Below are 13303 nucleotides of genomic sequence, written 5' to 3'. Positions count from 1 at the left end.
ATGCACTTGTTTTCCATAGCAGATAAATTGATTATGACCTATCTTTAGAAAATGCAGCAGTGAATCTTCCCTGGTGGAAGTGGTGCCCTGTCAAATACCAATATCTTTTCACAGAATCCTCTCTTACAAAAGGGAGCATTAAATGGCAGGATCATGAAGGCCTTTGAAGAAATGTTGCCTCCAAAGCTCTCAAAAGGAAAGGTTTATCTAGTTGCAGGAAAACCAAGTTTGTTGATCCTGCAAACAGATTTAAATAAATGGTCAGTTCTACAATCTTCATTTGTTTAGAAGCAAAAATGGTTGAGATTTAAGGAACAGTAATTCCATAAAATTCTTTATCTAAACTGATGGTAGTTAATAAAATCATACTGAGTTTAAAAGCCTATTGTCCTTTTTTCAGCAATGGAAAAAATCAAAATCTTTCTCCTGATTTTTTTACCCATGTATTTGGGTGAGACCGCAGTACAGTTTTTCTGCTTATTGGTCTTAACAGTCTGTAATAAATTATTAGCAAATGTTTTCATTTCTTTCTAATATCAGTTTTATTCATTTGCAGATAATAAGGCAACAGTTTCCACAGCTAACAACGAGAAGACTTGGAACCAGAGGCCAATCGAAGTAAGCAGTGTATGGTGCATTATCATCTCACACAGGGCCCCATCTGGCCCTGACTGAATAGAATAGTATGACATCAGGGAATTATTTGTCCAGTTGGGGAATTAAAACCCAACTCTGATACAGTTTCCATTGTAGTTTTTACTCTTATTGTTTCAGTGGTGAAAGTGCTGCATAATCCAATGGAGATCTTTTACTGAATTCGTCAGCAATATTTTCCATATTTTTTCTAGTTGTCTCTTCTCAGCTCATTTTACATGACATAAAGGGCATTCACACTTAGCACTAACAGAGCTACTGTGAAATCACAGCTGGTTAACATCATGTTTAAGTTTGGAGAAAAAGTGGTGGAATGCTATGTGGGATTTAGCTAGAAATATTTTTTGTCCTAAACTTAAATTGTCCACAGACCTGGATTTAATCACAGGTTTTGCTGTGTATCAAAATCCAACGTCTCTTTACACATTCAATGAATTATTTTATTGCCTTATCCAAAAGATGGTACCTCCCCAAAGCAGTTTGTCCTAATGGTTCATTCCAGAATGAGAAATAAATTCAGATAGAAGAATGCACTTCACATTCTGTTTGAGATTTTCCAATTGTTTTTATGTTCATCTTGAGATTCTTTTAACTTTTATAACTCAGCTTAACTTTTTCTCAAGCAGCCATTTTTAAGTAATTAATTGTAGATCTGAAATTTCTTCCCAAATATAAATTCAGACATGCTGTAACAACACTCAGAGCTACCAGATCCTACTCAAGTGTAAACACTGGATTAGTCCAGCAGCATTAGTCCAACAGGAAAGCCTGATAGGTCAGGACTCAAAGCATCAGGACTTTGCACTGAATTTGAAGGTTATATGGAAGCTCATACAGACAGGGTGAAAGCATACCCTGGTTGCTTTATGGAATATCTCCTATGACAGTGCTCTTTGTCAACCATGAAGTCATTCTGATCCTGGCTATAAATTTGTTATCTGTCTTCCTATTTAAACGAAGAATGAGCATTGGTATATTCCCAAACTGGAGCTCCTCTGTCAGCTTCAGAAGCCTCTTAGAGGGGCAAAATCCTCTGATCAGCTAACTAAAGGCATCTTGCATTTGCAAAAACAATGTCTCTTTGCTCTCAGGGGCTAAAAATCAGTGAGACTTAAAAGTTCTTGCATATTTTCCCCCTAACCTACGTGCCTACTGAAAAGGCTTTTAGGTCTCATTCTCTTATCATGCTGTCTTTGCAGTAGTTCTGATCCTATCTAGCAAGTAAGATGTTTCTGAAAGCACTCAACAAAATCCTAGGCCCTTGGTTGTCTCTGATAATGCTTCTGAGAGAGATTATAGTTATTCAAATTGCACAGCCTCAGAAGGTATAAAATGAAGTTGTTCTGGTCCAAAAGAGGATCATCTTCATCCATGGTTAACACCCCAATTATCATAGCACACAAAGAAGCAATTTGATCCAATGAAGAGGGGAGGTATAAGCACATCTGCATATTACAGAATCGCAGGGGCTAGAAGGGACTTCTGGAGATCATCTAGGCCAACCCCCTGCTAAAGCTGGTTCCCTACAGTAGGTTCCATGGTAAAAGGTTTGGGCACATTTTGAATATCTTCAGAAAACGAGACTCCACATCCTCTCTGGGCAGCTTGTTCCTGTGCTCTGTCACTCTCAAAGTAAGTTCTTTCTCATATTCATATGGAACTTTCTGTGTTCCAGTTTGTGCTCACTGCCCCTTGTCACTGGGCACTGTTCAAGAATCTGGTCCTATCCACTTGACTCCTCTTCATGAGATATTTGTAAACATCAATAAAATCCCCCCTCAGCCTTCTCCAGGCTGTACTCAGCTGGTCCTCATAAGGGAGATGCTCCAGGCCTCTCACCATCTTGGTGTCCCTCTGCTGGGCTCTCTTGTGAAGTTCCCAGTCTTTGAACAGGGGAGACCAGCACTCCAGATGTAGCCTCAGCATTGCAGAGGATCACCTCCCTCGATCTGCTGGCCACGCTCTTTGCAATACACCCCAGGATGCCATTGGCCTTCTGGGCCACAAGGGCACACTGCTGACTCATGACCAACCTGTTGTCCACCAGGACACCCCGGTCTTCCACAGAGCTCCTTTCCAGCAGGTCAGCCCATCACCTGTACCAATGCATGCAGTTATTCATCTTCTGTGCTCTTGTTGTACCTCATCAAGTTCCTCTCTGTCAAACTCTCCAACTTGTCCAGCTCTTGCTGAACAGCAGCACAGCCTACTGGTGTGTCAGCCAGTCCTTCCAGCTTCATATCAGCAGCAAACTTGCTGAGGATGGACTCTATCCCTTCATCCAGGTCACTGATGAAGTTGTTGAACAAGACCAGACCCAGTACTGTTCCCTGGGGAATACTACTAGTTACAGGCCTCCAAGTAGACTCTGTGCCATGATACAAGTGTCTGAGCTGTCAGTCAGCCAGCTCTCAATTCATCTCACTGTCCGCTTGTATTTCTCATGTGCACGTTGTACTTCTTTGCAATGAATAAACCAGCACATACACTCCTTGCTAGATCCAGCACAGCTATAACTGAGATCTGTTTTTATTTTCAGAAACATCTGATTGCATTTCAGTTGTGTTATGTAAATAAATTACTTTATGCATTAACACTTCAGTCCTTTTATCACCTACTGTGCTGACCAATTGTTGCCAGTATGATTTTCATTCCATTTCCTTGCTACTGCCAAGGAAACTCAACCACAGAAGTGGTTGAGATCATCTGGCTTCACACTGTTCTGCCTTCAGTCTTTTTATAGCATGGCTCCCTTGTAACATTTCAAAGTTCAGAGCTACAATGGCACTATACTCTTGGTCATCTGTTGTGAGGCTTTCTCTTTTGCAGCTGGCGTTATTGCTGTAAATGTGCAGCTGTTCTCTATCACGCTGAGCTTAGAAAGAGTTCCACCATAGGTGAGCCATGAGAAGGCATCTAAATAGAAAAGCTCATTTCTTTCTGTACTACAGCTTGAAACTCTTTAATTATATACACAAGTGGTTACTTAAACTAATGGGAACGATATGGTGTGAAGGGAGTTTTACTTCTTTCTCTAAGAGTGTTGTACTGTAGATTCTGGGTCCATGAAAGGAAGAATTATTCTATTTACTGCAAAAAATGATTGTGTGGTCTGCCCATTACAGATCAAACTTTCAAGACTTCCTTATTGATTTCAGTTTGATTGTGGGTGGTTAGTTGTCACTTTTGTTTCTTTCTTTCTATTAGAAATGATTAAAAAAAAGTGCTAAGAATAACTGCACCAGTGATTTTTTGCCATTTGGGATAGTAACATTTCCAGATAGCTTCCTCCTTCAGTTAAAAATTTTATGTTAATTTGGCCATTGCTGACTACATAATTTTGAAGCTACCTGGCAATCTCTTTAATGTAGTATACTGCTGAGTGAAATATACCAGACATTAAACAATGCCTTGTGACATTCTACTACAGTTTGGAGGCTTTTATTCCTTCTTTTTTCCCCCCTAGAATTGATCTAAAAAGAAACTTAACATAAAAGACTGACCTGCTGAAATTATACAAAACTTTCAGTCTGTCTTGAACTTTTGCAGTCCTGCCTGCTGTGGCCTAATATTTTTCTTATTTTTTTTTCCTTTTTTTCTCTTTCCATTTCTCTCAATAATTTGTGGTGGCAGTTTCTTTCCGTTTTCCCATCCCCAGACATACCAAATTCACAGGATATAAGAAAGTAGGTTTTATGGCTGTTACACACAGTGCATGCATGACAGCTGCTATCAAACTGGGAACTTGAACTGCAACCTGGAGTTGTTACTGTTTAAGAAAAAAAAAAAGCTTCTATGGCTGATGTACCATTGGGTGTAGCTTGGCACACGTAATGTCTGGCTGAATCAGCCTTGTTAGTGTCCTTAGCTCTGGTTTGTCCTTTTAACAGGCACAAAGCAGTAAGGATGCCATTCAAACAAAGCCAGTGAAACACGTGACATGCACAGCTATGGTATCCAAGCAAAAACTTGCCATCAGCTGTCTGTAACAGAGTAGGATGGATCTGGAGCCTGACTTCTGGTCTGGAATGTACATTTTGGTCTAAGCCCTGACATGCAGATTTGGAGCAGATAGTGTGGCTTTCTAAGGTATTGAAGGAAGGAAATCTTATTCAAATAATGTCAGATTAATATATTAACAAATCTCCCCTGAATTATTCAATATTCAGTTCAAGATAGCTTTTATTTTTATTTCATTTATTGATGGATGACATGGAACATCCTCAGTCGAAATGGTAAGGGCAGCACATACGAGAATCCTGCAGCTCCCCAGGCCTCCTCTCAGCCCATCTGTGCTGGTAGACAAGATTAGGGCTTCCAGCTATTTGCCACTACTTTCTGTTGGAGATTATAACATGTGCCGATTTCGGGTGACTGAGTGAATCTGCTCTAGAAAAAAAATCACCTTAGCTTAAGCTGTAATCAATTAGATACTGCTCTTTCACTGTTTGAATTGATGTTAGTAAAGCCAGATGATTTTCCTAAAGCAAACTAGGGGTAATCAAGTGAACTGACCTGCCTGTAGCACTCTGAAAACAGTAACTGTCTGTCTGGGGAGGATGACAAACATCTGGAGATGGTCCCCTCTCCTCCTACCACAGCTGGATGCAGAAGTGAAAGTCTCATCTCAGTCTGATAGGCTGTAAGGAGAGAAGTAGAAGATCACTGAAAATTCCCTTTAAGAGAACGGAGTCAAAGGTACAAGAGCAATATGATTTTATGTTGCCTTTTGTAACCACTAAAAATTTAGTTGAAGTGGTGGTGGGGCTTACAGCTGAGAAAATGAAGTAAATGTTAGCAAAATCACAGGGTGAATGAGATTGTTTCTGCTGCTCTGATGCAAGGGTTAGCCTGGATAATGAGTGCTCCCATTAACACCTATAATAATGCTAAGCCGTGGCACAACCGTGTGCCATAAGGCCACCAGTCCGTTCTTGTAGTGCAGCCACACCGTGTAACACCCACTGTGCTCTGCACAGAGTTACAGCGTTGTGTAGTATCCTGTGCTGATCCAAGACCAATTACGATGCTAAGTTACAAGGCACATCATTTTGAACTGTACATTTTCTGCTGTTCATTGCTTTCGAGCACACGTGCTTCTCCCTTCCCCACCCTCAGCCCTTTTCATTGCAGTGCTTTCAGGTTTTGAAACAATTCTGATCAGTTTGTTTGTGATAAAGACTTGTGTTACTCAGGGATCAAAGCAGCCCTTGACAGTCTGAGAAGAAATAACAACAGAAGGGCCAGACCAGAGGGGCTGTACCTCTGCTTATTGCTAAACTAAAGGAGCAGCTGCACAGCACAACTCTGCCAGCATGTAGCTTTAGGATGTGCTTTTAAATCATAAGAAAAAAAGAAACATAGAACTCCATTAATTTTCTGCCCTGCAACAGTCAGCTTTATTAACTCTGAAGAGAGCTGCTTTTACCAAAAGAAAGAGATTTGAAAACCCAGAATATTACCACGATATTCTGCTACTGAATCAATGCTTGTTAATGATAGAGAAACTATCTACAAAGTCTGTTTTGCTATAGAGATTATTAACATTGTCAATTTCTCTTACTCCAATATACTTTTAAAAATAATTTTTAAACAATCTACCTTATGAAATGTACCTCTCTGTGTATCAGGTACCATTATTATGGAATTGCAGTGAAAGAAAACTCACAGTATTACGACGTGATGTACTCTAAAAAAGGAGCAGCCTGGGTCAATGAAACTGGAAAAAAAGAAGTGACCAAACAGACAGTGGCATATTCACCACGATCCAAACTGGGAACATTACTGCCAGAGTTTCCAAATGTCAAAGATCTAAATCTGCCAGCCAGTCTGCCAGAGGAGAAGGTAACGCTTTGGAAATATTTTCTTTGCTTGTCCTGTATCTTTTTCTCCCTGCTTTGGATGAAAACTTCGTCTAAAGTAAAAAGACTTTAAATAAGATTAAGTTCAATAATGCTTTGACTTTATTTATGGGGAACTTAATTGCTTCTTACAATAGTCAGAAGTATCTTCCCTTAGTACAACAGCATATGCTGTCAGATGTATAGCATATCTAAAGCCTACGCACACTCTTCTTTCAAAGTTGTATTACATACAGCAGGAAAGGCTTGGATGGTAACTGATTAAATCACCAATAACAAGACCCCAGTTTTCTGTTTTAGCAATAGATGAACCAACTTGTTGGCAAACTGAAAAACAAATCCGATGGTTTCTTGTGGGGAGAGGAATTTAATGCATTTCTTATCCTTCTAGGCTGGAAATTAAAAGAATCCTGTTTGCACCTATGACAAAAGTGCTCTGACTGTTCTTGGCTGAGCTTGCTAGTTTTCTGATGTTATTCACATGTGTGGTATCAATGTAAAGTGGACAAAAGACTAGGGTTTTATAGTTCTTTATGTCCTAATTAGGGCCACATTCTCGTCTTTGATCTCACTGAGTTTTTTTGCTCCTCTTGCATTTGAAGAATCCCATTGACATAGAAAAATTCATGAATTCAAAGGGAGAATTTACCTTTAAAAAGAAAACTTGTGTTAAAGCTAATCTAACTAGACTCTGATTTCATTATTTTTGCAATTTTGCATAGGTAAGAAACAAGTTACTTTTTTGTGCTGTATATTCTGATAGTTTTAAAAGCAGATTTCTTAAAGTAGAATGAACTTTTGTGTGTCTCCCTCTCATTCTTTTTCAGGTTTCTACCTTTATTATGATGTATAGAACTCACTGTCAGAGGATACTAGACACTGTAATAAGAGCAAACTTTGATGAGGTATGGTTAGAAACTGCAGTTGTAGTTTAATGATACTACTAGGTATGAATGGATCTGAGAGCTTATTTTGAATTTGGTATTACAAACATATGGTTTTGTGATGGCTAATACTTTTCATGAATAATGAAGAATAGCTATACATATTACATATTATGTCGTTGATAGCATTAAATCTCTCTTATACCACTATGTGAGTTAGAGGAATGAAAGCAGTGGGAATGGTTTTGATTCTCCATCAGGATTAAGGTGGCAACATCCTCTTACAAGATGTTGACAATCCAGTTCTTACATCTCAACAAGTGTATCCATCACCACTTTCCTAACCTTTGAGTTAGGAACTGAGCTTTGAACTTTGAACTGAGCTCTGTTTGAAGGAATTCCTCTGAGTGTTCAGCACAAACCCAGGGCAGGTGCCACAGCCAAAACGATGTTCTCTGCTAGTCTGTTAACAATGAGCATGGAGCTGGGGGGCCTAGAGCTTCCCAGACATCCCAGTAAACCTCTATCTAACATCTCCAGTTCCTCAGTTGTTTGGTAGTACAGGCAGGAACACACACACTGCCAACAGTTGATACGATTCATTAGGATTTCAAACTGAACCTGAAGGCTTTCTGGCAATGCATGCATACAAGTCCTATAATTAGAGGTGAATGGCTACAAACATCAAACATTACTGAACTGCAAAGAGTTTCATATCACATGTGGAGAAATATTCTTTTCTAGGAAAGCAAATCTGACTATAGAAATGCTGAGGGCCTCATTCAAATATAAGTTGGAAAAAGTCAAAGGAAATGGGTCTTTTGACTCTGCATTCTGAACTAAAGTGGAGAATTCCTTTTTTTTTTCTCTATCTTGCTCTAGTTCTCAAATTCCTCTGATTTAAAGCTGAGGCTCTCTTAAGCCATTGCACCAGTCTAGGTTCTTCCTTGCAAGAAAATTGTTTCTTCAGCATTACTTTACTTCTTTTCACATTTTCCAATGTGTCTCTCAGATCTTCTCCTAACTATGTTAAAGTCGGAACCCAGAAGCATAAAAAAAGTATTTCAATCTGATGTACAGATTAGAGAAAACCAAACCCCTTGGCCCTTTCACTCCAAGCCCACCGATTCAGTGAGAACACGTATTCAGAAGGTTTTGTTGGATCAGTCTCTGAATGCTTTCTTCAGAGAAGGATGTTGTCTTTTTCTAGGGAATCTGTCAGGAGCAGTGGTGGAGTAGGGGCTGAACAGTAACAAGATATAAATAACAAATGTTATTTGTTGCACCTGGTTGCAGTTACAGGTTGTATGTTAAAAGGTTATCATGTAGAAATGCTGGTGTTCTGACCCCATGCAGAATTGACCATATTGTTCACTTAGTAACACCTTTATTTCCTAAATGACAGTATTCAGATGCATCTTTTTTTGTGTCTGAAATTTCCTCCCTGTTTTCTTTTTTGCCCTTCTCCATTCTTTCTCCACTTTCCTTCATAGAAGAGGAGATAAAGAAGAAATAATTGCTGCTTTTCTTTAGTCACTGTAACAGTTGTTAAGATCTCCAAAGTGTTTCTTTTCAAAATTAATGCAGAAAATGGTATACTGGCCCCCATCACTGTGTGCTGTCTTCCTGTCTCTCCCCACACCAAGCCCTAGTTTCATTACTTTGTATACAGGAGCAGAAAGAAAAAGGTTTGATATGTGGAAGCCAAGGAGTTACACTCATGTGATGGAATGTGAAAATACTGTGGTACCCATGGGCCTCTCAGCTATAGGAACAAAAAGGTACCCTGTCTCCAACTCGAAATGCCTCCTTGCCCTTTGGTTCATTATCCCATTCAGCACCTGGTTAAGTATAAGCCTGTCTAGTTAAGGAATATACCTCATCTGTGTTGTATATCATAAATCCAGCTGTGAGACTGAAATAAATGCTATCCAAACAGGATCATTTAAAGAAAAAAGTATTTGTGGCCTTTTGTTATTCTCTCTTATGTGCCCCTTCTCCTTCTCACGATTGTAGGTTCAAAGTTTTCTTCTGCACTTTTGGCAAGGGATGCCTCCTCATATGCTGCCCGTACTGGGTTCTTCAACTGTAGTAAATATAGTCGGAGTTTGTGACTCAATTTTATACAAAGCAATTTCTGGAGTTTTGATGCCAACAGTACTGCAAGCACTACCTGACAGGTCAGTATAACTGACTACATTGGCCATTTCTACATGTCTCAGCTGTCTTTATTATATATCTTCTCTTTGCAGATGGCACCAGTTCTCAGAAAGCTGCATGTTTCCACCCAAGTTTAAATTACATGCCAATTCAAAGGAGCTGAATGCTGATATGTTTCTGAAAAAAACATATGGATATTAACAACACTTGTGTTGTGAAAAGTGTGACTTTTTTGTGTGATAAAGGATAAAACCTTCTTCTTGGTTTATTAACATCAAGCCGATAGTCATGTCCCACCTTTCAGGGAATATCAGAAATCTGCAGGCTGCAGAATGACACGTTCCTCCTTTTTCTGACAGTTTCAGACACTTTTCTACTAATCTGGTGTAGCAACGTAACAGTACTCTGAATAACAGTGACAAAAGCTGGCCTGGCTGCTCTGTTTGTAAATACTCCCTTGCATATTCAGGCACTGCAGCCTAAGCATTTGTCTGTGTTTATACTCTTGGAACCCAATTGATATTCTGCTTGCCAAGAGCAGAAAATATGAAGATAGTACTTGAGAAGTCTCAGACAACCTGGATTAATTTAAATGCTTTACTGTGATGAACAGATGCACGCTTATTTTAGGATCACTTCATTAATATTACCAAGTATTTGACTCCTTTGTTTCAGAGCTCAGTTTTCTTTGTCAATCCACAAGGTAGAGCTCATCTTTTCTCTTCCTAGCTGGAGTACATCTGAGTCCAAGAAATCTTAATCATATAGAGAAAACAGAACAGAGATCAACATTTCAGAGCAAAAAGTGTAATCACTGAGTGTAGTCAACCTATTCCTCCCTTTGATTTTCCTAATATAAACAGCAGGAAACATTCTTTTTCTAAATATTTATTCACCTTTAGTATTATTTGATGCTTTCCTGAGGTTAAATAATTTGTTGCATTTATTCCTTTAAGAGTTTATTATTGGCATTGTATATTTGGCCTTCAGGATTTTAATGCAGCTCTAATTACAGCAAATGTTTTTGAGATGTCATTCTATTCTCCTAAATTGGTGAATGCTGTTTGCAGTGTATGACTGCTAAAGTACAGACAAAGTATTTTTTCCATGAGAAACCTGTTATAAGCACGGGATTTCCTTGATAAGATATGTACGTTTTTGCAGGCTTTGCCTTCTCCTCCTCCTCCTCTCCCCCCCCCCCCAAAAAAAAAAAATCTATTTCATTGGAAGGATTAAACAGAACAGCAGTCCTTTTCTCAAGCTGCTTAGTTCTTTCATAGCAAATAAGGAGAGACTTGAGTGTGAATATGGACTTTTGTAATGCATATAAAGGGCCAGATTGTGGCTATTAAGCCATAGCCTGCACTGGAGGGGGTGAAGAAGGGTCTCACTGCAATGGAAGCTCCTGAAGGAAATCTTGCTGACTCAGCCAGAATCCTCTGAGGAACTTCCTGGGAACGAATGTTGGCTGTACAGAAAAAAACACTTTTTAGAGGATACAACAGATGCCATCCATCCGCTATCCTAGGTGTCTCTGCAAAGCAGATCAGATCTATGGCAACAGTTATTTTACCACCTCTATCCTCTGTACTGTGTGTGCTGGAGTACAAACAGAATGGCTGCCTGGCAGAATGAAGTAAAGTTCCTTGCATCCTTCCCCTGTCTATGTATCATCTTGAATGCTAGAGGCAGTGCAGCTCAGTCTGGCAGAACCAAGTGCAGGTCTCCCCTACATCATACCCTGAACTTTTCCTGGAAATTGACATTTTTTACTGAGCAACTTACAAATTTACTTCTAAATTTAGGAGGAAATGATGGGGCCATCTAGGAAAGGGCTGTAAGGAAGAAGAGGGAAATCTCATTCATCTAGGAAAGTTCTTGTCTTGCTCAGAGACAAGGTTTTGCTTTGCCCCCACATATGGTCTAGAAATTCTTGACTGTCACAGCCACCCACTCAATGGCTTCAGCCTGGAGCACAGTTGGATATTGCTTCACTTACATGTGCCTGCGTCCATTTGTATAAATTTAGGGACAAATGACCTGAAATCCCAGGCTTGATCTGTTGTTGTCTTCTTTAAATAAATGTGATTTTATGTTTTTATATTTTATGATTTTATCCTAATTAAAAAAAAAAAAAAAGATTTATAAGAATCAATACAGTGCAATACAGAGACTTTCATTCTCTATGGTGTTACATTTTTCTGGAAGGGTTTTCAGAAGCTTTCCTTCATGTCTACAGACCAAAACATGTTCAGCAACTCTGCATAATAGTGAGGTGTAAATAATTGACCCATAGTGTTCACATGTTCACAATTCTTATAGAAGATACAGAATATATGTTCTGATGTAGTGATTTCTCTTCTAAGTTTGACACAGGTGATCAGAAAGTTTGCAAAGCAACTGGATGAGTGGCTAAAAGTAGCTCTCCATGACTTGCCAGAAAACCTACGAAATATAAAATTTGAATGTAAGTATTGTCAAATCTCTCCTATTAATCTGGGAAATATGTAATGTTAATGTTTACAAATTCATTGGAGATGAACCTTGAGTTCTTTTAAGAATTAAATACTGACAGTATTGTTAATCTTGCATTCATTTCCAAGCTCCACTTGCTCGTGAGAACCAATTTCATTTAGTGAAATGAGGCACTGCTAGAAGTGAGAAAAATTACTTTTCCTTTCTTGTGAGTTCTGATAAGAAATTAATTTTGTTGATAGTAAGCAAACATTAGGGATGATCTTAGGCAAAGAAAATTATTAAACAAACCTTTAGGGTAGCACAATTTGAATACAGCTTGAGGCCCTTGCTCAAAAAAGTGCCAGAGTTAAAAATGAAGGAGATCAAATTACCCTGTCGCCACAGGAAAGGGCACTAGCCCTATTCAGACGTGCTTTGTAGATGCCTGCAGTGCACATCACCTATTGATAAAGCCTGCTTTATTTCACGGCTCTCAATTCTTTGCCTTTCATGAGCACTAAATTCCACACCACAAAGTTAAAGGGGAAAAAAAAAAAAACTAATTTAGGAGAAGGATTAACTATTTTGATCAGCACGGAAAATTAGAAGTATATTTTACAGAGAACACTCTAGGATGTGAGTTAGAATAACTCATTTTAGGTTTTTGTGTGTTGTTTATAATTCATTTTAAAAGTTACAGAAAGTCAGAGCTGAGAACATGCTTTATCACATCTCTCTCTGTTCAAAAATATCAAGGACCTGCAAGAATTTTCCAATTCTGCCCGGAGAGAGAAAGAGACAGACGATGCACTTTCTACTCATTCTTGAACAATGCTTTTTAAATGCATTAGTATACAGCACAGAGGAAACTCCTACTCTATGACTACATCTAAGGCCTGTTTGGATAGCTCTGCAGGTTTTCTGTGATTTTATAAAAAAAAAAATTGAGTCCATCCTAGCACATACATCCTAGCCTCTGTTATTTCTGCAATTTTTTCCTACTAATCCAAAGTTATGATCAAAGGAATTACTGAATGGAGAAACTGCAAGTCTTGGTTGTATTTGCAGTTCTTAAGTCATATAATTCAGACAAAATATGGTCAATAAAACATTTTAAAATTCCAGTTTCTGAGTACAAGAAGTATCTTAATACAAGATCCAAATCCTCTTGGAAAGAGATAAAGAGAGACAGCAGGTACCTCCTAGGCCCTCTTATGCCATAGCATGTTAGTATGTCATGTAATCACTTTTAGAAACTTTAATCAAATTTTACCTGAAAGTGTTTCA

General features: G+C 38.8%; 1 protein-coding gene across 2 annotated transcripts in view; it reads left to right on the top strand.

Annotated features, from left to right (window-relative positions):
* Window positions 1–13303, top strand: part of RFX4 (regulatory factor X4) — a 91650-nt gene that overhangs the window by 40301 nt on the left and 38046 nt on the right. For both annotated transcript variants that reach the window (XM_090143323.1, XM_090143327.1), the window contains exons 5-9: window positions 557–618; window positions 6285–6498; window positions 7343–7420; window positions 9416–9579; window positions 11926–12026. In XM_090143323.1, coding sequence (XP_089999449.1) covers window positions 557–618; window positions 6285–6498; window positions 7343–7420; window positions 9416–9579; window positions 11926–12026 — 619 coding nt within the window. The remainder of the gene's footprint in view (window positions 1–556; window positions 619–6284; window positions 6499–7342; window positions 7421–9415; window positions 9580–11925; window positions 12027–13303) is intronic.

This window comes from Phasianus colchicus, chromosome 1 (genome assembly GCF_987193195.1).
Source record: "Phasianus colchicus chromosome 1, bPhaCol1.hap1.1, whole genome shotgun sequence".
Lineage (NCBI taxonomy): Eukaryota > Metazoa > Chordata > Aves > Galliformes > Phasianidae > Phasianus > Phasianus colchicus.
Note: the sequence above shows the minus strand (reverse complement) of the source record. Positions and strands in the feature narration are given on the sequence as shown.